Source organism: Rissa tridactyla, chromosome 4 (genome assembly GCF_028500815.1).
Source record: "Rissa tridactyla isolate bRisTri1 chromosome 4, bRisTri1.patW.cur.20221130, whole genome shotgun sequence".
In the NCBI taxonomy this organism is placed as follows: domain Eukaryota; kingdom Metazoa; phylum Chordata; class Aves; order Charadriiformes; family Laridae; genus Rissa; species Rissa tridactyla.
Window position 1 is genome coordinate 83690662 of NC_071469.1, and position 27170 is coordinate 83717831.

The window sequence follows — 27170 nt, forward strand, 5'->3', positions numbered from 1 at the left end:
TCTTATATGCAGCTTGTGACAACTCAATCTATCCAATAAACATAGTTAACTACACCCCTGCACTCGCTCTTGAACCAATACTATGTTTTTCAAGTAAGGAGATAATAAGGAGTCTTAGAACACTACAAGTGCTGTTCTGCACTGTTTAATAGCATCAGGGGGTTTTTTTGTTTGCTTGCTTTTGCCCATGTTAAAAGAGTCATCAAATCTGTAAGAGGATCAGTGTTTGCAAGCCATGCAGAGGCAAGCAGTTGTCCTTAAAACATCAGCATCTTCACAAAATTATTCCACACAGCATATAGAGACCAAGGATCTAGGTATCAAGACAAGTACTTCTGGTGCTTTCCTCAGAGTGAAATTTTTTTAAGCTGTATATAGAAGTAGATGGCCAAGAAATTCAATTCCAAAGACTACAAATCAACTTCTACAATCAGAGACGATCTTCATAAGAGGCATTTGGGAAATGAGATAGAAGCACTCTTAGTGGTTTTCTTTTAAACAATCAGTAACTGTTCTCAGAATAACAGAAAGTAATCTTGCATGATTAAGTAATCCTTTTCCTCAGAAATGATCAAGAAAGATCATGCTTTGCTCCCAAACATCAACTGCAGACTGGCAAGCTTTCCCATGTATCTGTACTTTGGAACAGATATTTTTGGCTAAGTTCTACAATAAAGAAAAAATATTTTTTTCGTATTTATAGAAGAAAAGTATAAAAACTCAAGATAAAGTACTGTTTGGAATATTTTTTGATAAAAGCAAAATATTAAAGTGCTTATTGTCCTATTTAAGCAGTTCACTCCGACATTTTCTTAGAACTGACTTGTAGTTTCCTATACTGTGTATTTTCTATCCTAGAAATGCAGTGTTTCTCTTCATCAAACAGAATTTCACTTACTACTCTGTTAATTTGTATAGGCCACAAAGAAACAGTAACATAATTTCAGGATTCAAACACTTGAATTAAACACCTATTTCTGGGAAGTCAAGCATCGGCAGTGTTGGCACAGTATTCCTTGAAGGAAAAAAAAAAGGCACAACAGTTGAGAAAAGCTTGCCATGCTTTGCAATGCAGTGTGAAACTCTAGCGCTTAGAGATAGCTGGATGGCTAGATTTATTCAGTCACTATACATACTGAATTCAACTCCTATATTATTTCCTTTCAATCTAGCTTGTGGGAAGAGACCTTCTTCCTTATTAGTTTCAAAAAGAAATTAACTTGTGTATTGTATATATACTTGTACACATACTTGTATATTTAAAAAAAAATAAATCAGGCCGTTAAAATCAAGTTACTTGCCTGAACCTCGCTACTGCAAACAAGTCAGGCGCATCCTCACACTACAAATATGTATTTAAATGCCCTGCTGATACTGAGTTTATATAAAATATATATCCATATAGCTAAAGAAAACACATACTCGACACTTCCATATACACTTGAAATTAGCCCCCCCAAAAAATGAAACTTAGTATAAAATGAAACCAGAAGCTAATTCATATCTTCTTATCATCGTTATCTTGTGTTGGAACTAGATGATCTTTAAGGTCCCCTCCAACCTAAGCCATTCTATGATTCTATCATTTCTCGAGGGGCCTCCCGCCAACGCTTTATCCCCGCACACAGCCACCCAAATCCTTAGGCCTGCTCCACACTGCAGCCCTACAACCCCATGCAGCCGGGAGAGCAGCTCCCCGACAGCCAGGCCTGGGGCGGGGCCCAGCGCTGCCCCTCCTCCGGGGACCCGGGGAGCCACTGCCCCCGAGACCCCCAAGGCAGGTGTCCCCCTGCCCTCCTGCCGCCGCTGGAGGTTGGCAGGGCTGCAGCACCCGATGGGGAATGGCTGAAACCAGCAGAAAAAGAGCTCCACAGGAGGTTCCTCAAACTACTGCTCTAACTGCATAAACATGCTGCCTCTGTTCTGTGGCACAGCCACAACAGCAGCGTTTATTTAAGTGTAACACAGGACCTAGGCAGATTTGTAAGTAATTTTTAATTAACTGAACCCTAAAATATACCTTTGTTGCCGCAATACTCAGGAGAGCCCTGTAACACAGCTCAGGCTACCACACGACGTTAATTAGCCCCACCACCTCCTACCTCTGGGAGGGCCGCGCTCTCCGGGAGCTCCCCGGACTCCTCCTGCCACTCGGGCCTGCGGGCGGCTGGGCCCGGGGCGCGGCCTGCCCTCCCGGAGCTTCACCTCACACGGGGGGGCTGCAGAGAGCCGCGGGGGGAGCCCCTCTGCAGCCCGCCGGGCCCTCCGTGCTGCTAGCCCCCCACCCCGCGGGGCTCCCCGCCCTGCCGAGCCCCGCTCCCCACAGCGCCCGGCCCCGCAGGGACCCCCCCTCACAGCGGCGGTCCCCGCTGCCCGGCTCCGGCCCCTCAGGGCCCTGGGGCGCCGCTCGCCTGCCAGCCCCCCCCCACCCCGCCGCGGGAGCAGCCGCCGGTTTCCACGGCAACGGCGGGTGGCGGGAAGGCCGTGTGGAGGGCTGAGGCGGCAGCGCGGCGGGACGCGGCAGGCCGCGGGCGGCTTCGGCGGCTTCCCCCGGCCCCCGAGCGCGGCCTCCCCGCCCGGGCTGGGCCCGCGGTTGCCCCGGGGCCAGCTCGCCCGCACAGGCCAGCGGACGCGGGGGCAGGCGGCCCTCCGGTTGCCTCCCGCCTGGTCCTGCACAAAATCCCGGCTCCTGCTATGCAAACGGGGAGCCGCAGCTTTCGCCCTGCATTATTCATGCTCTCAGCACTGGAAATTTAAAAAAAAACAAAACCCAAACCGAAATATATATATATATATATATTAATTTAAAACTATTTTTTCAGATCACTTCAACATTCAAATTAATTAAGATTAATTAAAAATTAAATAAAAAATAAAAAGCTCCGAAAGTGATTTCTATCTCACATCTTTAATGCAGCAGTAACTCCAGTGGGGTTGATATTTTTAGTTTCATGTGGCATAACAAGAGGGACAGGGACTTGCTGTTCTACCATGGCAGAGCTGCCAAGCGGCAGAACAATGCAGCGGTGGGACTTCGTTTGGGAAAATGAAGGGCAAAATAGGTGTAGTGGGCCAAACAGGGGACAAAAGAGGAACACTGTGGCCAAAACGTCCTTTAAGAGCAGCCTCTAGTCCTTCTCCTTCCCCTCAGGCAGACCAACGACTGACCAGTTCCACCAAATGGAGAGAGAGGAGGGGAGAGGGAAGGAGAGCGGCTTCCCGGCCTCTCCCATCGCTGGTGCCGGGGAAGTCACTGCAAGCCATCTCCAGCCCTGCTTTATCAGTCCCCAGATGTGTGAAAGAAGAACCTTTAATCCTCTTGGAAGAACTGTCCTTTTCACAGTCAAAACACGTCCCCTCCCCACCACTCTGGGAATAGGAATGCAGATGCTTGTGAAAAGCGAGTAAATATCTGGCCCAGCTGGGGGAAAAGCCTGCATTTGCATTTCAGGCCTGTGACTGAAGAGGGAAACTCCAAAAAGCAGCAAATGCAGAAGCAATACAGGATCCTTGCACAGACCCAAGTGTAATTCTTACTCGCATCCCTTACCGTTTAGTGGTCTCACCGCAGCAGATGACATGACTCTTGTAAGCAACCACGTGGTGAGCGCTGGCATCCAGATGAGAAATGGGTTCCCGGTGTGTTGGGCCACGTAAAAGCGTTGCTGCTCCAAAAATTCCCAGTATCGTCTGAAATGAGATGCAAGAACGAGATGCAAGAGATGCAGAAAAGCAGCAAAAGGAAGGGACTGAACAATCACAGTGAGATAAATCAGATTATGTGGGCCTTGGATACCTTTATGGTCCTGTTGACTGAAGATCATTTCCACCTGTGCAGTTAGTTTACCCTTTAACTATTAAATCACCAGTTCCTCAGAGGAAAGGCAGTTGCTAGCCAGCAGGTCCCTTGGTTCGGTCATAACTCAGGAATATCTTGTGAGGAACAGGAGGTGGTCTAGAAGACAAACTCCAAGATGAGGCTCCCACTTCTGATCTGTGTTACAGACAACGCAGTGCCTTCAGAAATAAGGGGTTAATGTGAAAGCGTTTGATGCTAAGACTTTTGGAATACCTTTATTCACCAAAGAATATCACAGTTGAAAATTAACCTGCGCTTTTTTTCCAAGCAGATGTCTTGACAATGGAAAGCTTAATCGAGTAACGTTCACAAAAATACCAAACATGCACAATGGCCCTTTGCATGAAGCAGAATGAGTATAATGTTCAAAAAATGGACAAAAACATAACCACGTAATTGCTGCTACAAACCATTTTAAGAAGGACACTATGCTGGGTCCAGTAGCATCAAATTATTTCAAATTGTATTGAATTCATCTGTTTACAGATTCCTTCTACAAGTTCTACATCTCAAAGGCTAATTGCAAACTAAACGCTGGATATAAAAACATAAATTTGAGTTCCTTTAATAACCTCTCAAACTAAAGACTGACTACAAGGTGGCAAAATTTGCGATGTTGTAATAAAACACTTGAACTAAAAGTTAAACGAAGGTTTAACAATGACTTTGGTTATTCTTTCCTCTGTGCACCATTCAATATGTGCTTCGTGATGAGAAATATGCCTCTTCTTTAAGGAGTTTATTCCAACAAGAAAAAAGGCATTCTATTCTCTTTCTGAGAAGAAATCCATGACAGAAACATAGAATACTCCAATGCTTAAGAAGTTAAGAGCGCAAATCCATGAAAAATGATGCCGCAGCACATGCGTCCTCAAAAATTCAGGCTAGAACAGGTAAGTATAATTTCTTCTACTTGGCAATGCTGTTTCTGTATCAGATGTTTGGAGATGCTTGCTTTATTAACTTCACATCCTTGCACAACATCTGAGGTGATACCATGGATATTAAAAATTTTACCGAGGCAGGATTCTGAAATTTTACTCTCACAGAATATTGGTCTCTGCTTTTTCAACCAAACACAACTGTTCAAGAAGTCTATCCCCCCGTGTCTGCCTGAAAGGATGCCAGGCAGGGGAAATTAAAAGCTCCAAGTATCTGCATATCTGAAATCAGTGAAGCAAAGGAGAAGAGGCCATCAGGGAGACCGCTAAGGTCCCCGATTCTCAGGCCCCATGTAAATTAGAGCCCAGCTGGCAGTGGTACTCGGGAGACCATACGCTAGCCGAGGATGGCTGGAGCACAGCATGTTTCCACCATATGTCTGACATACTGCCTCCTTTCCAAGGGTCTCTGGCGTAGCGGGATTTGGACAGGCTCTCGCTCAGCTGGCCAGGTTCAGAGCTCTCCTCTCTTTGTGCTAAAACAATGGCAGGGCAGCCACAGCCCGGCTCTTCTCCGCTGGCAGGGTAGGAAGAGCAGTGCTGCTCTGCATCACCCACTTGGTAGGAGCATGTTCCCACCACGGCGTGCAGTGGAAACGCTGCAGCTGAGACCGCCTGCTCACAGGTGGGCAGGGGTAGCCATCATGGGGATAGAAGGCAGAAAACCCAGACTACAGCTCTGTTATCGCTCCCTTTTCATACAGTTAGTAGTAACGAGTTTTGTTCTGTGGTGTGTCTCAATCTGCAAGTCAGTTGCAGCCCCCCAAACTTCAATTCGCTATTCATTTCATCCAACAGATGAACATCACAACCCCAAATTAATTTTTTAGTTTCCACCTTCCAGTTGTGGGGTTTTTTTTCTATTATTTAGACACTTTGCAACATAAAAGTGTGCTTAATTCCATCTTCACATGCTGTTAAATTCAGGTGCTGTTTTAGCAGCCAAGAAGTCATTCCCTTGCCTCCCAGGAAAATTTATCTACCTACTCCACCTGTTCTCTGGGGGTCACAACAGCTTGTACCACCTTTCATTTAGAGCGGATCTGAAACTGGAGCAGTTGAGAATATTCCCTTCCCTACCACGTTCCTTGATCTTTCTTTGACTACTGTGTCACTTTCTGGAATCACAGATGGCCACCATATCTGGAAAAATTTGCTCCGTTTTCTTTTTCTTCCATTTTCATGTCATTGTCATGGTGCTTTATTGAGCTGCTGCTCCCATAGATTCTGTCCCAGCCATGCATGATCCAGAGCGCTCAGTCTGTTATTTGCCAAAGAAAAAGCATGCTGAAACGCTGCTAAGTAAATAAGTAGCAATTCACCTATGATTCTAGATGTGTCTGTGCCCAAAGATCCTAAAAACAGTAAATGATTTGATACAAAAGGGCCATTATGGCTCTTTTCTTCGTTCTCTGTATTCTGTTAAGTGATATTTTTGCAGTTTAACATATTCCAGACCTTTGCTGGCAGAAGAAATGCATATAACCTCCCTTAGAAGTGTATTCAGTTGGGAGCTGCCTGGCTACACAGGATTTTATACATCGTTCAGCTAAGTCAGCGATCCATATGCAAAAATCAAGCTCTCAGGGACACCATGTGGATTTGTGACATTCTTCAGAGTACTTTGTGTCTCTAATAAACCAATGAATGGATTACACTCAGCCATAAAAATGTTTTTTCCTCTCCATGACAAATATAATATGGATAAGTTTTATTTAATAAGTAGCTAAAAACTAATGCCATGCACATTATTTAAACAGGTTAAAAATCTTCCTCAGTATTGTAACCGCTTAAGAAGAGCAGCAAGAGCACATAACAAAACATCAGTGTATAAAGCTGAGAAACTCTGTGCTGAATGCTAACATGGGACATCTTGATTAAGTAAATTTCATTTTGGAAACTATTTTTGGCTTATAACAGTTGGAAGCAGAAGAGACAGGCAAACCTTTCCTGTACTGTATTTCCTGACAAGCTATTTCATCTTGGCATTCCAGCGTAGATTATTTCTTTGTATCACACTGTTGTCATGAGTTAGGCGCTGGATAATGGATAGTTTTAAAAACAGTCCATCTGTATTTAGTCAATAAAGTAATGGTTTGTAAACTCGCTCAGCAGCAAGCTGTTTCTTGAAAAGAATAGAAGAGCATTCAAGGGAAAAGAGTGACAAGACTTGGTGATTTCCTAATGATCAGATTTCGTTCTTTGCATGGTCACGCTTGCTGCTCCCAGGAAACCCCTTATCTGCCTACAAATGACAAACAATTATTTGACTTAATTAGCAAACCCTGGGTCAAGTTCCTGTTCCAGAATGATTGGCACTGCAACTGGCTTGAAAACTTGCTTCAACCGGGAGATGTCCTTAATTCTTCCTTTTTATTATTCCGTACATGTCAACTGACTGTAGCGAGTGTTGGGATTTCAAGGTGCTTAATATTTTCAGGTTTCTCACAAGAAGAAACCTTTCCGGCAGCTCCACGCATTTGTAACATCAGCCTTCCACACCTTCTGCTTCTCTCTCTTTCTCGGTGAGGGAAGCAGTGGTGCTAGTCACAGGATCCACGGCTGCCTGCTCTGCATTCAGATGTGTTTCTCCCCGGTGCCTTTGTGGGCTGGGAGACAGGGCTAAACGCAGCCACATCCGTGAAACCTCGCTGAAGGCAACAACGTCACGTAGGCTTTGCTGACTGAAGGTGCACCCGAGCCCAACAACTACTTTTGAAGCACCAATATCTTACTCATATCTTCCCTCCTCAAATACAAGTCCACCTAGACTACAGTGGTGTCTTAACTGGGACTGGGAAGAGTATTAATCGACATGTAGACATCAACTCCTTTGCTGTAAAGGAACAAACCCCTAATTCTCATTTATCTGCTTTAAACATTTCATGAAATGATCCATTTTCTCTCTTACCTACTGCTGTACCTTAAAATGCCCAGTAGAGCATGGTGCGTCTGAGATAGGAGGGTCAGGCAGTCTCTGGGTTTCTTCCCGCACTTTTTGTAGTAGGGAATATCGGTATCATTGCCTGGGAGTCAGCCGCAGGTTAAAATACGTAACATAAGAAGTCCTGAAGTCAGGCTCAAACCTCAAGATAAGACACATAATAGAAGGAAAAGAGTCCGAAGTAAGACAGGAGGAGGCCTGCTCGCGTAAATTCATACAGGCCTTCAAGAACGATACCTAGTGGAAGTTGTTGTTATTCCAGTTCAGGTAGCACGGTGTAGAAAAGGTCAACGTTATTTTTCATTTCATGATACTTTCTTTCACACAGTCAATAAATTTCAAATCTGATAATTTCAAAATCTATTTGGAACATCTTTTTGATAGGAAATTTATATTCCTTCAAATCTGCATCTTTTCACAATCTAGTCACTTTCTGTCCTGTAAATTACACACAATTTGTTATTTTTGGAAAACACAAAAAAAATGGAGAAAAATGAGCTGGGGCTCTTTGTGGGCTTCTCTTTAAGACACTGTCTCAAGAGTGTCAATAATTTTTTTGCCTGTTTATTGAAAAAAAAAGGGAAGCGAACTATGGAATAATTAGATAAAAAAACAGATTACAGAAAGATTCTGTCCAATTCCATTTTTAAGCACCTGCATAGAATACAAAGATCTGCGGGTAAGAAAAAAAATCCAAAGTATTTATTTTGAAGTATTTATTATCTTAATAAATACATGCTGGGCATTTGGCCAAGAACTTTTAAAACACCTATGATAAGTTATAACTTATCACTTTTAATTATGATATCGTGCAACCGAGCTCAGGAATCTTCTGTTATAAATTTTGTATTGCTTTATAGGGAGGATAATAGAGTTGCTGAGAAAATAAGTTATGTTCAATTCTAACAGTATTTCTTCTTCTTTGTTCCCTACATACTATTTAATATTTTTCCTTTGTACGCTTCTTAATAGTTGAGCTTTAAGTGGAACTCTGAAAAACAACATTAGGATTCAAAATACAGTGGAAGATTTTATTTTCAGGGTCACAAGTAGCATAGTGAGATTTCTCTCTTAAACAATGACACTTAGTATCTCTGTAGTTCTATGAATACTTTTGAAGTGTCATATTAAAACCAATCTCTTGGCCTTCAGGCAAAGAGAAGCAATTAGTCTTGGAGTTGTGAATAAATAAAAATCCATTTATATACCCGTCCTTGACACGTACCTTGCAAATCTTAGAAACTTCATCTAGTGGGAAAAGAAATGTTAAATCATGAACACCAATACTAATCATATTGCAATGTTGCTTCCTAAAACTGTTTAGTTTATATCAATCTTTTAAGTATTAATTCATATGTATATATTCATACATATTGAAACACGACAAGAGAAAGGCATTCGCACACTTGAGCGAGAAGAAAGGAAGGAGTGAGTGCATACAGAGCTGTAGCACATATCTTTATTACCCTCAACAGAAATACAGGCAAGAAAAAAACTCAAAGCTCTCGAGTACATTGTCTTAGATACGGCAAAAGCAATCCCGCACAAGTTACGTACCATGCGCATGCCTTTTTCATCCGAAGTGCTACTGTCTTTGCTTTGATCTACAAACAAACAAAATCTTTATTAGCCATGCATCCCATTTCCACGCAGCACAATTAAATGGTACCTGTCGCAGATGTGTTGGGATGAGTCAGAAACCAATTTCTGCTTTTTGTTCAGTGCAATGTTTTTAGGTGGTCTCTTTACTGTGCTTCAGTGCAGAAGCATCCTTTTTTTATGATACTCTGATTGCAGTTCTAGATTCTCATTATCTATTTTTCATTTAGCAAAGTCACAGAGGAAGTAAATATTGCGATGCCAAGTCATCCCAAATAGTCTGCCTGCACCCCTACAGAAGAGCTGAGTGAAACTCGGGCTGCATGACGGGTCCCCCAGTCTCAGTGGAGCCTGTCCTCCCCGCATGCACTTGTTGAGCGGAGCGGCGGGGAGATGAGGCGGCGCAGGCTACAGCCGTGTCCGGGGATGAGGTGCGGCAGCTGTCTGGGGACACGCTGCTGTGCCACGTTATTTTAGAATAAAATCCACTCCTCTGTGCCGTGCTCTGGTAGGCAACGAGTGAGTCCCAGCCCAGAGGTCAGAGCGGGACGGTGACCCCTGTGCAGGATCACACCTGGGCCAATAGGATGGTCAAGGAAAACAAATTTTAGTCTGTTCTGGATGCAAATCTCTCTGCTGACCTAGTTCTCATTCTCCTTTTCATTTCAGAAGCTCAGCTAAAAATCCATAAATTAAGGAAATTAACTGATGGAGCCTCCGGCATCTTTGTAAGCTATTTAAATCTTTAAATTTACAACATCTTCTGCATATATCAAGTAATTGAACTAACTGCAGGGATGTAACTTTAATGAGAAAATTTCCCTCTTCTCCTGTAGTTTGTACTCTAAAAAAAAAAAAAAAAAAAGCTACCCTTAGGAGAAAAGTTTCTGTTTATTCCTGCCACGGAAGAGAACTTTAAAAAAAAAAAAAACACCTTCGATTTTAAGGGGGTCCTGCCTGCCCTACTCCCCCGCTGCCTGGCGGGGCGGGGCGGCCCCGCGGCGCTGCGCGGAGGGGAGCGCGGGCGCGGAGGGGCGGGCGGCCCCCCCCGCTGCGCGCCGGCGGCCTGGCTCTTCGGCACCGCGCAGCCGTGCGCAGCTCCCTGCGCGGCCGCGCTCGGCGGCTAGTGGGCGCTGCCGGCCCACCGCTGCTGGCGCCTCGCCGGGACGCGCGGCGCCCTCCGCGGCCGCGGTGGGCGGCGGGTCCCCGGCCCCGGGGCCGCACGGCGGGGCCGGCTGCGGCGCTGAGCGGCCGCGCACCCTCCGCCAAAATTCCGCGGGGACCAGCGCGGAGGGGGGCGCATCCCCCGCGGGGGGCAGCAAAAACGCGCAGGCATCGGCAGACCCGCATCTTTGGCTGAAAGTTGAGGGAGGGCTTTGCGCCTTTTTTTTTTTTTGGCTTTTTTTTTTCATGGCGGGGGGGGGGGGTGTGTGTGTGTTCCCTGCCGGCCCCCCTCACCTCCCACCCCCCCCGCGCTGCGCGCCCGCGGAGCCGCCCGCGGAGCCCCGCGCCATCGCGCCGCGCGCTCTAATTGAAATGGCGCTTTTGGCCGGGGGCGGGCTGCCAGGGCGCTCCGCAATAGCACAATGCATGTCGATAGACGTCATTTGGTTTTAATGGCCTACAGGAAATTTGGCGTTTACAATGCGAGACATTAGCAAAGGGTGAAAGGGAGGGGGAGGCGGCAGGGAGGGGAATAATTGCAGCCCCCCCCCCCCCCCCCCCCCCCGGCCGCCGAGACCCCCCGGCCGCACCCCGGCGGCGCTGGGTGCTGCGGGGGACGGGGGACGAGGGGGAAGGGGGGGGGGGGAGGGGTGTCGGGGCTATTTTTTTTTTATTATTTATTTTTGAACTTGATCTAGTTTATCAACAAGTGCAGAGTGGGTGCTACCCTAATTGTAACAGAGGAGTCAGAGATGTGAGAAACGTGCCCTGTGTTACTTATTTGGGAGCTGAAAATTTATGCCTAGTTGAAAATGCCTGGGGAAATATTACATCAGACCAAATGACAATGATTAAAATCAGCTTTTTTTCCCCCCCTTCCTCCCCCCTCTTTTCCTCCTTCTTCTTTTCAGTAAGTCTGTTGAAGGACGTGACAGTGGCCTGATCCTCCCCAACGCCGAACCGTTATCCCCCGGCAGGGCCGGGCCGGGCCGTGCGGGGCTCCCGCGCCTCCGCGCCCCTCCGCGCCGCGCCGAGGGGCTCTGCGGGCGGCGGCGGCGCCGGGGGCGCGGGCTGGGGCGCCGGCCGCCTTCCCAGCCTCATTTCATTTTCAAGGGTTGTATTTTATTTTATTCCGGGGTGGGGGGGGAATAAATCTGGAGACCTTCACCAAAAGGAGGGGAAAATATCCAATTTTCATCGCAAAATTAGCTAGGGCGAGAGCAAAGGGCTGAGCTAATTGTAGCCTAATCCTCTGCCCTGCAGGCGTTTGCAAAGCCCTGAGCAAGAATTCGCTTTTTTTCCTCCTCTTCTCCCTTCCCTCTGTTATTTAGAGACGGGATTATTGCCTTTCTTCTCATAACAGCCTCGGCAGTTTCATTTAAAGGCTTTTTCCCCCCCTCACGCACACACACATCCACACACACACACAAAATAAATAGAAAAAGAATCAGAAACAAAAACACCAAAAAAACAATCAGCGAGGGGGGACGAGAGCGGAGAGAGAGAAGCTTTAAAAATAATCCCCGCCGCAGCGGGCTCGGCGGCGCAGAGTGACCCCGGCCCGGCGCCCCCCGCCCGCCGCAGCCCGGGGGCTGCCACATCTCCGCCCTGGCCAAGGTAAGGACGGCGGCGGCTCCGCGCCCGCCGACGGCTCCGCGCCCCCCCGCCCGCTCCGCGCCGGCATCGCGCCGCACCGCGCCGCACGCTCCCTCCAACCCGCCCCCCCCTTTCCCCCCCCCCCCCCCCGTTTTTTTTTTTTTGGAAAGTGCCTGTTCTCCAAACTAACTCGGCGCTGGGCTCCGGCGGAGAAGCGGCGGAGGGGAGGGTTCATTTTAAAGCTACAGGACGCGCTGGCAGCCGCCCCGCTCGCTCTCCCCGTGTGTATGTTTTGTTTCGCTCCGCTCCAGCATGGGCAGCGCCGGCGGAGCCCCGCGGCCCCGGCTGCCCGCGCTGCCGCCCCGGCCCCGGCTCTGAGGACGGCCCAGCCCCGGCGCGGCGGAGGCAGCGCGGTTCGCTCCGCGCTCTCGCATGGTACCGCGGGGGTCGGGCGCGGGGAGCGGGGGGGGGGGGGGGGGTGCGCGGCCCCGGGGCGGCTCGGCACAAAGGGAAGGCGGGCGACAATGGGGAGCGCCGCGTATGGAAAAAGACGGGCGGGCTGTGAATGAAACTCTGGCGCCAGTGAGAGTGGAAGGCTTGGTTTGGGGTAGACTTCAAACCACTCTAGGCTATAGTTTGCATTTCTGCTCCTGCATGCGATGTGGCACACTTCTGCAAAATTAATACATTAGCCTGGCTAATGCTCACCACCATTGGCTGCACGGAAAATGCACAGGATCGGGGATTCGGGGTTGGCTTTTTTCTTTTTTTCCCCTCGCATTCATCTAAGACATCTCCTTTCTTGTTATGTGGGAATAAGTAAAGGACGCCATGTTGTGCCTTTTTTTTTTTTTTTTTTTTTTTTTGGCTGGATGCTACCTTTGGGCACAGAGCGCGTTGGGGAGGGAAAGGCAGAAGTTGAGTGACCGGGTGCGTTGCCGGTGCTTCCCCTGACCATCAGCAGGGAGAGGATGGGGGTGACGCGCAGCTCGCACTGAATCGACGGGAAACTGCCAGAGAGAGGCGGGCTGCGGGGGGGCGGGGGGGGGAAGGAGAAAGCCTTTTTTTTTTTTCTTTTTTTTTTTTTTTCCCCCCCGGTAACCAGAGCTCCAGAGGGAGCTCCCCCCCTCCCCCCCCCCCCCCGCCCCCTGTAAAAGTTTTGGCCACGATCTCCTGTGTCCCTCGGCCGGGCGCTGAGCCAGGCAGCGCGGAGGTGTGCGGAAATGTCTACGGACTTTTCATTTCGGGGCCGTGGGGCGCGAGGTGCGCAGCCCCCCCGCGCTGTGTCCGCGGCGTCAGCCGTTGTCTCGGGTGGCTCTGGCGGCAGACCCGAGCGGTCGCCGTCCCCGTTGATAGACAAAGGTAATTGCGGAGTGGGCAGCCGGGCTCCCCCGGCGCCCCCCCGGCGCCGCGGGCAGCGGGAACGGCCGGCGGGGCCGCGCAGCGCCGGGTGGCTCCGGCCGCCGGGTATCGCCCCGGGGCGCCGGGGGAGGGGGGGGGGGGGCGGGCGCCGCCCGCGGTGGTTCTGCCCCTGGTGCTCTGCGGGTCTGCTGGTGAGGGAATAAAGGTCCGCGGGGAGGGGGAGCGGGCCTCCCCAGCACCCATTCCAGGGGGCGGCCGGGGGTGCCGCGCCGGGGGTCCAGCGGCCCCGGCCCGCCCCCGCTCCGGCTCCCCGGAGAGCCAGCTGCTGTACGGCAGGTCCTTAAACCTGCCGGTTTCATTCCACGTCTTAAATGTGCATGAAGGAATTAAACTGCACGAGTGAATAACAGCATTAGTTTCAATTAATTTTTATCCTGGCAACAATAAACTTTAGAAACAAAGCGCTTTTACATCCTTAATTAGTCTTGCTTCCCATCTGTAGTCTTTTAAGTGCCTGCTCCTTGATTTAACTTTGTCCCTCCTTCAGAGCCGCCTCCTTTTTCATGCTTTCCCCTTTTTTCTCGTTATCCCTTCCAGACTGCTGCCCGTTTCTTTCCTGCAACCTTTCACCCCCCCTTGTCCCTATCTGTCTGCTCTGCTCTCTGCAGTTTATTTCTCCTGTATTTTCCCAACATCAACAGCAGTATTGGTTACCATGGCCCCGAGCTATGTGCAGAGGTGGGAAAGCTTCATCCGCCCAAAAGTTCTTACACTTTTGAAGTCTTTCTTTTAGTAGGATCTGAAATGTATCATCTAGAGTGTGTATTAAATGAACAGTATTCCTGAAGGCTTTAGAGCAAGAAAGGCAACACCCTGGAAAATTCTGCAGTCTTTCAGCATTCTCTGCCCCAGGGTTATAGCCCTGGGCACGGAGCTGAATGGAGCTCTTACAACTGCCTTCTGTTTACCTTTTATGGTTAAAATAACAGCTTAGCAAAGAAGCAACTTCATGGAGAAACGATTCAGTGAAATCATCTCAAGCTGTAGCAGCATAGCTAGTTTAATCACCCCTAGAGAGCTGAACAACTGTGAGCACAATGGGACACAAAATCATTTTGTGTGTAAATGAGCATGGCATTGTGATTATTTCACTTTGCATGGGCAAATAGTTTTTACAAGCAGTACTTATGCAGTTAGCTTAGAAAGGCAGAAAAAGATAAGCTGGCTCTGAAAGATCTTGGTGTGTAATGTTTGAAAAACTAAATATTCAGATAATTTGGGAATCAGGCTCTATTGATTTTGCCTTCAGCAGGTTCCTCTGTTACTTATTAGAGCAGGGTTATTGCCTGTGCCACTAGTTGGGATGCTGTATCCTGTTGTAGGCAACTAAAGAGCAAGGATTATTTTACATGGTTTAATAAATGAAGTTGGTTAGTGCTCCTGCGATATTTACCCTTAAGGTTTTAATTTTCACATCAGTATTAGAAAATATGTGCATAAAGACTTTCACTGGATAAATACATTTAGGATTCTGCTTTGTGCATAAAATAAGTACATTACTCAATGTGATGAATTTTAGCTGCCTTTTACATTAAGAAGAGGAAGGAGGCATTAGAAATAGGGTTATAGTACCTTAAGAAATAGGGGGTATTTATTTTTTTGGAGCAGTAGGAGTGTTTTTGGTGCCCTTTAAGTAGTGCTTAACAATTATGCCCCTTGATAATCTGCTCATATGAAAATGACCGAATTCCACAACTTCAATAGAAACGTAGGATTCTTTTTTTTTTTAAACACGAATCCTCTCCAGCCAGGGGAAAAGCCTGTGTTGTAGTTCCCCTTCTCCTCCCTTCCCCCAAAAAGCCAGTGGCACCCTCAATAAGTATGAAAAGCCATAAAAGTTTGAGAACTATTTTAGCTTTCCAGTGATTTTCTATAATTAAGTGTTTTTTCAACACATGCTCTAGCTGAGAGATGCCAAAAGCAGAGGATTGTTCAAAAGGTCCCTCCAGTGAATAGTATAAATTAAATATCTACTGTGTGAGTATGGCCTCACTGAGAATCTCAGACTCTTTACAGATCAAGGAATTTACTGGTATACTAACATTAAACAAAATCCTAAGATAGCAGCAGTGCTTAAATATGCACAAATAGATTCAGATCACTTGATCTTTAGCTATCTGTGCATATTTTAAAATTGAAGTCTGTATTTCAAGACAAATGGTTAAATGTAAGATGCGTTTACAGAGGACTGGAAGTCCTTTGATTTCATTTGGAAATTGTTACAAGGGGTGCAGATGAGCCCTAATTAGGCACTTGTTTTGTGAAACTGCCTGAAATTGATTTCTAAGGCAGCTCTGTACCGTGCGAGGTCTGTACCTTTATCATTAGTGATAATAGTTGGGGTCTGAACAAAGCCAGGGTTGACATTCAGCCTGGATCTTCTGACCCTTTCATTTAAGTGAAGGAGCAGAGAGGGAACATGAGTTTACAGTGCTCTTTGGTAAGAAAAAAACCTGCCTTTGTCTGCGTTGGCAGACAGATGAGGCACCCACAGATTAGTAAACACATCGCTAAAATCCTGTAGGTACTTACATACTAAGTTGTTTTTAAAAGTTAGTTCTTTTATTTATGCTGTATGACATATTTACTGAAGATTGCCCACAACAGGCTCTTGTGGGAAACAAGAAAGCAACGTCTCCAGTCATGAAAGGATTCAATCACTTTCCTTGAAGGTGGTGCTGTAGTAAAAATGTTAATGCCCAATTTCACATGGGCTGACACAGAAGTCCTAGGACAGAGCTGGCATTTGCTTCGTGCTCAGTGCAGATGTCCGTCCAGCCTCCGGAAAGAAAAGGATGTGGATTCATAATGGGGTGATGTATTTCTGTGCTGTAGATGCAGGAGATTCCTAGCAGCTAACCAGGATGAAATGCAGTAAATGAAGATGTTGTGATGACTTTGTAAAGCCATCCAGATGTATTAAGATTTTTTGGTCCCTTTCTGTGTAGCTCAGAATATGTTTTTACAAAGAGGGTTGCTGATTGTTTTTACAAAGAGGGTTCATCGAGTGGCGTAGCCAGGCATCTCGTGCAAAATGCTGCTAAGAGAAAGGCGAGACCAGCTTTAGATTTCTGAGAAACATTGTCAAAGTAATGCGGGAGAAAGGGGAATTCACTTCGCAATGCTGCGTGTAAAGTGCTTGTCAGATGTAAGGCAGAGCCTGGATGCTTGGTAGCCTGCTTGCAGAACAAAATACCAAGAAAATTAGATTATATTCGGAAATGTCTTCAACTATAATGTTTTGCATGTGTCGCTTTACCCGTAAGGGGGAGAATGGATGGACGTTTTCCTAAACTTTTTCTAAAGATTTTTTTTCCATTTGACATGTATGCCTTCTATACCGATTTAACTGAAATCAGCTTTGAGACACACGTTTCATGCAGGATAAGCTGTGCTTTTCTTACAGAAGAGAATTGTGGAATTTCCTTTTGCTGTGCTTGTCCTGTTCATTTTTAAGACATTTCAGTATTTTTTGCTTTGTATATCAGCTGAAGATTTTTGGACTCAATTGAGAAATTTCACTCATTTTCAAATATTTTTAGGGCAGTAAACATTAGGTGGATTGTGGAATTTGTAATTTCAGGTTGTACAGTAATTCCTAATGCGTCTTGTCATGAAAGCATGGGTCAGTTTATATATCTTCCTCTTTTCACTGCTTCCAGGTATTGTTTTCGGTTTGAAAGCTTATTAGTTCTTTATGTTTAGTATTAAGGCTTAACTGAAAATTATCCATTTATTTCACAGCTATTGAAAATAAACCGGAAAACTGATCTTAGTTTGATGTGAAATTTACTACATGTATAAACTAAATGCCGTAGGTACTGAGGAAGTCACTAATTTAGAGGTGTCTCGTTACTGAGACAAACTTGCAAAAACCCCTGAATCCCAATTCACAAATTGGTTATTCGTTTGTCAGGGGATATTTCACATCTAACACATAAGCCCGCGACCTTTAATTAGAATTTTGCAGTTTGTTTTATGCCCCTTGAGGCTGACACCTTGAAAAATTTTTTTCTTGATTTCTTATTGCTAATAAGCATCTTTCTCTTCCCCTCTGGTACTTTGAAGAAAATGATGCAAATACACTTAATTACAGTGGTGGCAATAATTTGTTAGCTGAATATGTGATCAGGCAGATGCAAAAATGATCTGATTAGATCTGTGATCACACTGGAAAGAAAGGTAACGCACTGCTACATTTAAGAGAAACTGTTCTTTTTTGCCTTGCCCTTGCAGGAGGGAAGAAGCATGTCCCGCCTGTCTCTAACACGGTCCCCGGTTTCTCCTCTGGCTGCTCAAGGAATTCCTCTGCCAGCTCAGCTCACCAAGTCCAACGCTCCCGTGCACATCGATGTAGGAGGACACATGTACACCAGCAGCCTGGCTACCTTGACGAAGTACCCAGACTCCAGGTAAGACCTTGGCGCTTTCGGGCTGCCCGTTGCTGGTCATTGCATGGGAAGAGGCATGTACCTGGAAGGAATATTTCAGTGCGAAATACAATTTATTATATATTCACCAGTTATGAATAATTCAGTTTCCGATTTATTCTGTAACTTCACTGGGGTTCTACAGAAAAAAAGCCTGTAAAATTTATGTATTATTTAGAGAGTCTATTCATTTTCCCTCTCAACATCTTCCGCACGCTGCCAATACGTTTGAGCACCTGTTGGTTGCTGCCCTCAATTATTGCCAACTGCACCAAGCAACTTCTTCCCTTCATGTTTAGGGAAAAAAAAATGATTCTTTTCTTCCTTTAAGAAAGCAGAACGGCTCTGTTACACTGGGGCTAATGGATGCTTGTGTCGGCCAGCCAGAATCCTAAGCTCAGTGGTATCTGAGTGCACGGTGCCAGTGGCCATCCCTCTGGGCAGTGGCCGGCCCAGCTCTGCCTGCGGGCAGCCGCAGGTTGGGTCGAGCCTCTGCCTGCTTCAGGGTAGCCCTTGTGCTGGCCAGGTTGGTGACACGGCTGACACGATTCTCTTAGATCTGGCCCATATTATCACAGAGCGGACTGCATAGATGTGGTGTGAGAGTGTATCTGTGTACACAACATAGAGTCTCTTTATGACTGGCCTGGCCCCCAGTCCTGCATGGCACTGGGCACTGTGAAGGGTGGGGGATCCTGGGCAGCTTCAGGCCTGTAAGGGCAGTGTGGAAGGGACTGCGGTTTTAAGGGGTAAAGCCTATTCATTGGAGCACTACGTTAAAACATACCTGATTTTGATTTATAGTTGTGATTGCTAAAGCAGTTCAGCTTTTTGTCATTCCGACCGCTGCTTTTCCAGGAGGGCGAGTACCGCGTGGATGTGCAATGCCAGGGTGCCCAGCATGCTGCTTAACGGAGGCACTAATGACTGAAAAGCAAACCAGAGCCCAGGTCAGCAGGTTCCATTGCGAGAGCTCTTGCTACCTGCATGGCCGGTATTTCCATAGAGGGGTGGGTTCATTTTTTTTCGTATGACAACCAGTGTAAAGCTCTAGTTGCATCTGAAGATTTTTCATTGAAAAGAACTAGGGATTTTTGCACAGATTTGGCAGGTTCCCAAGCAATAAATGACATTTATGGAGATACCTTGAAACGCCTCTGATGTCATAAAGCATATGGCTGTGATTTCATTCCAAGGAGAGGGAGCTGCTGAAATTCTCTACGGAAGAGAAACAATTATTAAAATACCTCTATTTTATGGCTAGGCCAAAATAATATGATTTTTCTAGACGCTGTCTGTTTAATGATGTCTGTGTGGTACTTCTTTAATCAGAGAGAAGAAATCTCTTCAGTGGGGAGAGATTTATAACAGAGAAGCAGGCTAATGCTTCAGAGTATAAAAAAATACAGAGAAGATTCAGCAGTTGCAATGGAATAGCACATCTGTTTCCACAGTTTAAAATATCACTGCTGACGCTATTTTTAAAATAAGCCCCATATCAGACTTACTTAATAAAAACTTCAGTTACGGAAGCTTTGGGAGAATATACATAAAATCACAGATTTTATTTAAAGAGAACAGCACTGATCTAAATAAACCCTTTTTTTTTCCTGTTTGCTAAATAACAAAAGCGCATTTCTTCAAGTTTTGTACTTTGTTTAAACTAAAAATACAAAACTTGTGGCTGACCAGAGCTCAGGTGCTGCCTGATGTTTTGCTGTGTATTGTCTTACGTTTATATTGCTGTGTTTTCTCAGAAGCTTGAATGCTTTTTCAGCTGCTGAAACTTCAGTTATCACTGGAGTAACAGCTTACGGGATGAGACCTGTAAATCAAAAAGATTAAATAGTAACCATGTATATTTTTACAGCAAAAGATAACCCTTCACCCACATCCCACATAGGACATATGGCTGCATACATTATGAAGCTGGACGGATGGTACACCTTAATAATTTTTTATTTTTAAATTCTGTTTTTAATTTGGTTTTCTGCAGTGCTGCATAGTAGCCTTGGTGGGTTCCCCCCATTGACTCTGGCCTGCTCCCATTCCCAGTTAAGGCAAATGCTTGCCGTTATTTCCGCGGGGATGGCTGGAGCTCCTGACGGTGCTCTGCTGTCCTGGTGTGTGCCTTCCATAAGGCACAGAGCGTCGTTGCGGTGGTCTGGCTGAGAGAGGAATCCCGGGTCTCACAGGTGCAGGAGGAAGGAGATAGATTTTTTGCGCCAGACATCTGGAAATAATGCCAGAGCACTCCTAGCTTATGCTCAGAGATAACGTGCATGGCCACATACAGAAGCATGGCCATACTCCTCCATGTGCAGAGCTTTCTGCATTATTTTGGACAGCATATTAAACTCTGTTAGAGCACGAGCTTCAAATCTAAGAACGCAAACAGATTTGTAGACTGTATTTCAGCAAAAGATGTAAGCATATGCTGAAATGCTTTGCTAAATCTTAGCTCCAGTCACATAAAGTACAGTTTGCACTCACTAAAACTGAAAGCTGTGGGAATAAACTTCCTGTTTACTTGTGTTACAACCTCTATTTCTTTCTCTGTGCTCCAAAATCCTAAGTAGGCTTTTAGCTTATAGTATATACCATACGTGTATGTTTAAGGACAGATACAGATTGTGCGCATGTGTGTCAATACAGTCAGGGTATGCACACGCAGAGACATCACGTGCTGGTGGAAAACAGAAAAAAATAAACCATCAGATCATGCTTACGGTTCCGTAGTATTTTGAGGAGGCCCAATCCTGTTAGGTCCTGGGCAAACTCAGTTCACGTCAGCTTTGATGGGAGGGAAGAGCTCCCAGCAGCTTGCCAGATCAGGCCCAGCAGGAGCAAGTATAGGTATGACCAGTTCCTGCCTATACCTGCTCTCCAGTCACCCCTCTGGTATGATATAAATTACACCTGACAGCAGGCAGCGTGATACATTTCTCATTGTAATTTGTTAGGGTTGGCTGTGCTCAGCCCCCTCAGCTGGCTCTGCTCCGGCTCTCCCCAGCCCGCGGGCACAGAAGGGACCCGGCTCCGGAAGGTTTGCTCACATGAGGGAATGATGGTGATGCGAAGTCAGAGGCCAAACCTTGCGTTTCAGTGGTCCCAGAGTTGTTTCAGAGCAACTTTGAGAAAGTCTTTGATGTTGTTTGTATTAGTGCAGCTGCTGTGAGAAGAGCTTTTGTCCGTTGATTAAATTTGCATAAGTAAAGGTGCCAGATTAGGCATTAAAGGGGGTAGACGCCTTCTTTCCTGTAAATTTTTATGGGCTACATAAGTTCTCTCATCTAAAAAGGAAAAAACTTGAGCAGTGCACAACTGGTGTGACAAAGGAGAAGAGGGTTCAACAGCCACTGTCGAAGATGGTTTCTAAATCACTCACGCTCACCTTACGAACTACTGTCACACACCTTTCCAGTTGGCTCTTTGAATGAAACGCCATAGAGGAAAGCAAGCTGGCCTTTCAGAGGGTGAAAGGCAAGGAAAATGAGAAACATATACAGGAAATTGTGATCAACAACAGCATAATGATGGTGGTCACGGAAATTATCTCCGAAATAATACTATTAATCCCTCTTCCTGTAGCTACTTGAGGCTGCTTTCCATGCATAGCCATAATTGCCATTAAAGTTAACAAGCTTTGGAGGTGCAAGGAGGCTGATGTTGTCTTACCTGGACCTGAGACTCAGTTTCAGTAGTTTATTTTCAGCATGGTCTCCCACCCAAACTTCCAACTCTGGTAGCTGTGAGTTACAGATAGAAACAAAAAATACTGTTGAATTCAGTCTAGTGACTCTTACCATCAACATCTTATTTCTAAAGTAACTGGCTAAATAGACAAATTATTCATCTTTGAGACCAGTTTCTCTAGAAATTCCATTAATGTTTTCACCCAGAGGACCTCTGAAGCAGCTCCTTCACACATTGACGCTTGAATATGGATTTATATGACAGATTGTAAAGGCTGCAAAAGCTCTAGCACATCTATAAAGTGAGTTGTAAATTGTATTTATCCAAGGGGGCGAGCCAGTTCTTACATTTGAAAAACAAACCCACACCAGAAGTCCAAGCTCCTAACGTGCAGTCAGGAATACCCAAAGCCAGATCATCCAGGCTCACTCCCACCGAGTCCAGCGGCAGACATCTCATTGACTTCAAGTGGAAGAGAAGTTCCAAATCCCAGCAAGCCCCAGCTTCACGATTTCACTGGAAATTTTGATACCGGTTTGAATTTCCGTTAGAAAGCAGAACCAGATTTTCCATCAGAAGCCTGTCCTTTTCGCAGCCCTGAATAGTGTTTTTATCTCAGAGAATTGCTGTGAGCGCTTTGTGAGTTGTTCTGCTATAAAAGGTAAATGTATTTACCTTACATTCTTGGCTAATTAGTATTTGTTGTACAACCCTCTATTAAAGATAACTATGTTCTTTTGTTCAAAATGTGTTTATAAAAGATCATGCTTTCCATGGCGTTAGTCGTGACAAAAGCGAGCAGGAATAATGTTAATTGAGGCGGCGATGTCTAGGTGGGAAGGGTGTGGGTGCACAGACCCTGGGGAGCTCCCACCCACCCCAAGTTTGTAGCACACCGTGTTTAGGCGCTGTCAGACCGGACCTCTCTGCTCCCACCTTTCCTCTGTCAGGGTACCCTAAAGCATCCACCGTTCTTGGAATATTTCTGGTGGTTTTCTTACCTCTTCAGGAAAACGGAGCTTTTCGGCCCCGTGGCCCAAGACATGCAGGGCCAGTGCTAACGTAGTGCACCTCCTGATCTCAGCTCTTGGCGCACCTGGGCTTTACCACCCCCTTCTCTGGAGGCTCCATCCTCCTGAGAAAACCAGCACAGGCTTTATTAGCTGTTTCAGAAACTAATGATGTGACCTCAACTGTTGCAAGACATAGTGGAGTTTTCCAGCTGTATCCCTGCCTCACTTTCCTCTGAACCCATGGACTTTTTTGGTGATTTACAAAGGAGTGCCCTAAAGCGCATGTTTTCTTCTCTGAATGTTTCTTGTCAAAACAAACTGTAATTCTTATATAGGCCCACCCTCACACAAGCTCTCTTACCAAGCATGACCTTCTCATTCTAGCTACTCTGCAAGTATCTGTGATTTTTAGTTCCCCTACCTTTTTCTCCGGCACCTCCATCTCTCTGGTTGCTGGAGCTCAGCATTGACACCTGAGATCTTCTGCTTCTCCCCCCTTTTCTGCAGTCACACCAGGCTGGACTGAGTTCAGGGGAATGCTCTTCTCCAAGTTTTAGGATCCCTCTGTTGTCCCTGACAGAACACGATTGCTGACACCGTACAGCCAGATACAGTGGTTCCATAAGCTCAAACACAGCTGTTACTGAGCTACGGGACAGGTTCTCCACAGCTTCCTTTACACTGAGGGCTCCACACCAGGTCCTGCTCTGTACTTTTTGGGAGGGATTCTTAATTGAGATGTGCTTAGGATATGTAATTTGTATTTAGGATATATAATTGTTCAGACTTAGCACACTTGAGAGCATCTTAGATTTCTTGCGCGTGTAGGATCAATCTAGCGTTACTCTAATCATGATTTATTTCCTGATTTCCCATCAAATCTGTGTATTCTTGATGTTATTACAAGAAAACAATGTCCAATTAGCAAATTCTGTCACTTGCCCCATGCTGGTGGTTAGGTTGTAAATCAGTCCTTAAACAAAACCTGTACTTTGGGCAGGAGGTTAAGTGGAGCGAAGACCAGATTTGTTCATAACCAGAGATTGTTGGTGGCTGCAGAAGCACCGAATCCTGCTCTGGAGCAGAAACGGTGCCAGCTATCCTGGCCTGGCGCTGCCTCTTGCCAGCCCCGTCCCGCAGCATGCCCCATGCCCACTGCGGCATTGGTAGCATCCGTTCTGACTGGGGCGTCTCCCAGACCTCTCTGTGCCGCTGCCATTCCACGCTGCTCACCCACCAGCATCTGTGTAGTCTTTTGTCCCTCTTCCATCCCTCTCTCATCCCCTGCGCACTTGCTGACCCACTGGTTTAAGTTGTTTTTAAGGAGATGGGCAAGCGTGCTGCCGTAGCACGTTTCACCCTTTGTAAGGTACCGCTTTTCCCACCGAGGGGAGTTGTTGAGGGCCCTGTCTGTGGGGTGACACCAGCCTCGGACACTCGCAGGCTCTGAACTGTTTGTTGTGTATTACCCAAAAGGCAAAGAGTTTCTGAGTTGGAGCCATCAGCCCACGTTCAGGCAAAGCACTACAAAACGTGCCTGCATGTGAGCTGCAGCGCAAAGCTCATTAATTTTAATAGGTATTGTGAACTTAAACCGTACACAGACTTTAAAGCAAAACACCTGAGGAGGCAGGAGCAAGTGTTTTTCTTGCGCGTTACAGATGCTCGGAGATGCAGGCTGTGGGCAGGGTGTGGGAGTGCTGCGCACACGCGGTGATGCTGCGCGCCAGGACGGCAGCTCGGGGCAGAGCAGGGAGCCTGCCAGGGCGCCCTGTGGCTCTGCCCTTGGCTAAGGCCATTAGGTGTGCGCTGCACGTGACAGCAAGTAAAGGAGCCGAAAACCAGAGGTTTTGGTTATTATGCAGTGCCTTTGCTGAATTAACATGAGAATTTTCATGGAGATTAAAATCACGATCGGTTTCATTTCATGCACCTGCAACGTAGAGATAAATCTTTGGAGTTTTTCTTACTTGTTTGTTGACTGGGCAAACCTCTCTTTGGTTTCCAAGGGAATTTCGACAATCATAACCCTTAAGGAAACAACCCTTAAAAAGCACCTTTCCCCTTCCCATCTTCCGCTCCCACCCCCACCCCCACCGCGTCTGCCTGTGGATGTTGCACTTACTGGAGCGGGAGCTAGAGCGAGGGAAGGAACTCCCATTGCCAGGCTGATGAATCAGATAGATAGTGTAAAACGAGACGGTCTTTCCCCATCTCAGAGCCCAGCATTGCTGTTTTGCATGGTGCTGCGTGGCTGAGGTGGCACAAGCCCTCGCCGTGCTTTGATAAGCTGAGGGAAGGCGTGAAGCGCGAGTTCACATGGGCTGACCATCAGGTGCTGCTGCTGGGATGCATCCAGCCCGGCAGCAAGTGGGGCAGAGCGCGGTGGGCGGAGGCGAGGAGCCATTTCCCCTCGCAGATGGACCAGCCACAGCCACCGCTGCAGGAGTTGCCCCCGTCCCAGGTGTGTAGGTACCAGTGCCAGAGGAGGGGCACATGTTTGGCCTCCGTGGAAAACAAAAATAATCTCTAAGAGGGATGTAACGACAGCTGGGAACGATGCTGTTAGATACCCTGTCTCTAGCTTTCACTCATGGGAAAAAATCTTGGATTCAGTGTCTGGCACAGCCCATGGAAGTACACCATAACTGCAGATTTCCCTGTGTTACCCAGGGCTGTTGTTGCACAGCTGGAGTGGTAGCTTTGGTGGTAAAGGAGAATAGTCCCTGTAGCCCTAACCCTTCTCTCCGGGGATTTGGGAAGACGGAAGGGAAGGAATTTATATGGAAACTGATTGTTCAGACCCGTCTGTGTCCACCTCTCCAGGATCTCCTACTGTCTGGCATGTAGGGAGCCAGAACAGAGCTGAGCTGTCTGCTGTGATAAAGGTGTTTACTCCATGCGGGACTCGGTAACCGCTGCCTTGCCCGGCACAGCCGCTGCCCGGGGCTGCCCGCAGGCGCTGGCGGGGAGAGCAGCCTTTGCCCTGCGGGAGTGCAGAGCTCGCTGTCGTTGGGCGCTCGCATGGGGCCCTGCCGATGAATGAATTATTTGTGTGTTTACTTGGAATATTTGGTGAAATGTACAAGAAAATACTGCCTAGCTACTCTCTGATGAACACTTTTTTGGAAATTATTGTTTGTCTGTATACATTTACAGCCTGAGTTGTGTGGAGTTCTAGGCATAAATGGGTATTCCAGGATTTAGGAAGGGGCAGACCAAGCTAGTCATGGAGAGGAGATAACAAATCGACACTCGTCTGACTTACAGAAATAAAATTACGGCTGTGGTACTATGCCTGGCACAGGCTGTTCAAAAAAACCCAAATTTGAGAAAATTGCACATTCCTATGCAGATATTACCTTATTGGGCTCAGCTGGTCGAAGGGAAGAACAGGCATCTCCGTGCAGCTGGAGCAGCCTGGCTGTGGGCAGGAGGGATGTCACTTACGGCCTCTAGAGGAGTCCAGAAGATGAACATTGAACAGTGTCTCCAGTTCCTCCGGTGCAAATCCCAGCTGACCGTGTCTCCTTTTCTGCTCTTCCCTTTCTTCTTCTGCAATGATAACATGACTGTAGCTGAGTTACGCTTAGCACATGAGTGATTCCCACCCTTCCTGCTTCCAGCAGGTTGAAAACTAGTCTGGTTTATTAAAACTCAGAAAGAGAAGCCAGCTGAGACAAGGAGACCAAAAATTCAGCTTCTACTTTTTTTTTTTTTAGTTTATATAGGTTTAGCACTCTGTAGCAGTTTCTGAGGTGAGTTGGTCAAGTACTTTGCTATTTCTTTCATTGCTACTTTTACTTACCACTCACCTGACAGGGCACTTTGGTGCCAGCAGCACAATTTAAGTATTTTTCATCAGTCATGAAAAGCATTAGCAGCATATTTTAAGAAACCACGCCTATAGGATGCTGTGGAATCAACCTGTCTCCTCCTTTTACGTGCTGCTAGTGGAGGCTGTTTCTGCCGACGAGCGTGGGGTGAAGCACCGCGTCTGTGCTCAGGTGGAGCAGCTTTACACTGAAAGCAAAGGGGAATCTCCTTTATTGATTGCTGCTTCATGTGCTGCGCACCCAGCTCCCTCATGGCAGGGAGAGGAGTTATGTAAAGACGTGGATTCGGTAGCTTTGTACTGGAAATCGTGTCCTGAGGTCACAGCTAACCACCCTACCAGTGGAGCAGACGAGGCGTTACCTCTTCATGTTTGGTCTTTGAATACACGTCACTGGAGTCTTTTGATTTATAAAGACCCTGCAATGGCAAGTAGACTTGGTCTGCTTAGGGGGATATTTCATGAACTACTTAGGAAGTTTATAAAACAGACTCCCTAGATTATGAAGCAAGGGGGTATCTGTTTTGTAAGGAACATGTTATGAAATGAATTTGTCTCTAGGCCTAACTTAATTATTTTAATGATCCCACTGGTGGTTGTCGTAGGTGTCGTTCTGTGTATATATTGTGACCTACATGCTTGTGATCATTTATGAAATCTAAGATTTAAAA

General features: G+C 46.6%; 1 protein-coding gene and 1 long non-coding RNA gene across 3 annotated transcripts in view; one reads left to right on the top strand and one right to left on the bottom strand.

The window, feature by feature from the left end:
- Nucleotides 1–11795: 11795 nt before the first annotated feature.
- The window catches only part of KCTD15 (potassium channel tetramerization domain containing 15), a 45197-nt gene continuing 29822 nt past the window's right edge, over nt 11796–27170 (top strand). Inside the window, exons 1-2 of one of the 2 annotated variants that reach the window (XM_054197618.1) lie at nt 11796–12124; nt 17762–17937. In XM_054197618.1, the coding sequence (XP_054053593.1) occupies nt 17774–17937 (164 nt within the window). In that variant the 5' untranslated portion in view covers nt 11796–12124; nt 17762–17773. Of the gene's footprint in view, nt 12125–12316; nt 12539–17761; nt 17938–27170 lie in introns of those variants that run through there. The other variant, XM_054197617.1, reaches the window with a different exon arrangement.
- LOC128908077 (uncharacterized) lies at nt 17866–19173 on the bottom strand. Its single transcript, XR_008465854.1, has 3 exons — nt 19101–19173; nt 18743–18882; nt 17866–17998 (listed from the first exon to the last, which is right to left on the bottom strand). It is a non-coding gene; the product is annotated as an uncharacterized LOC128908077 (long non-coding RNA).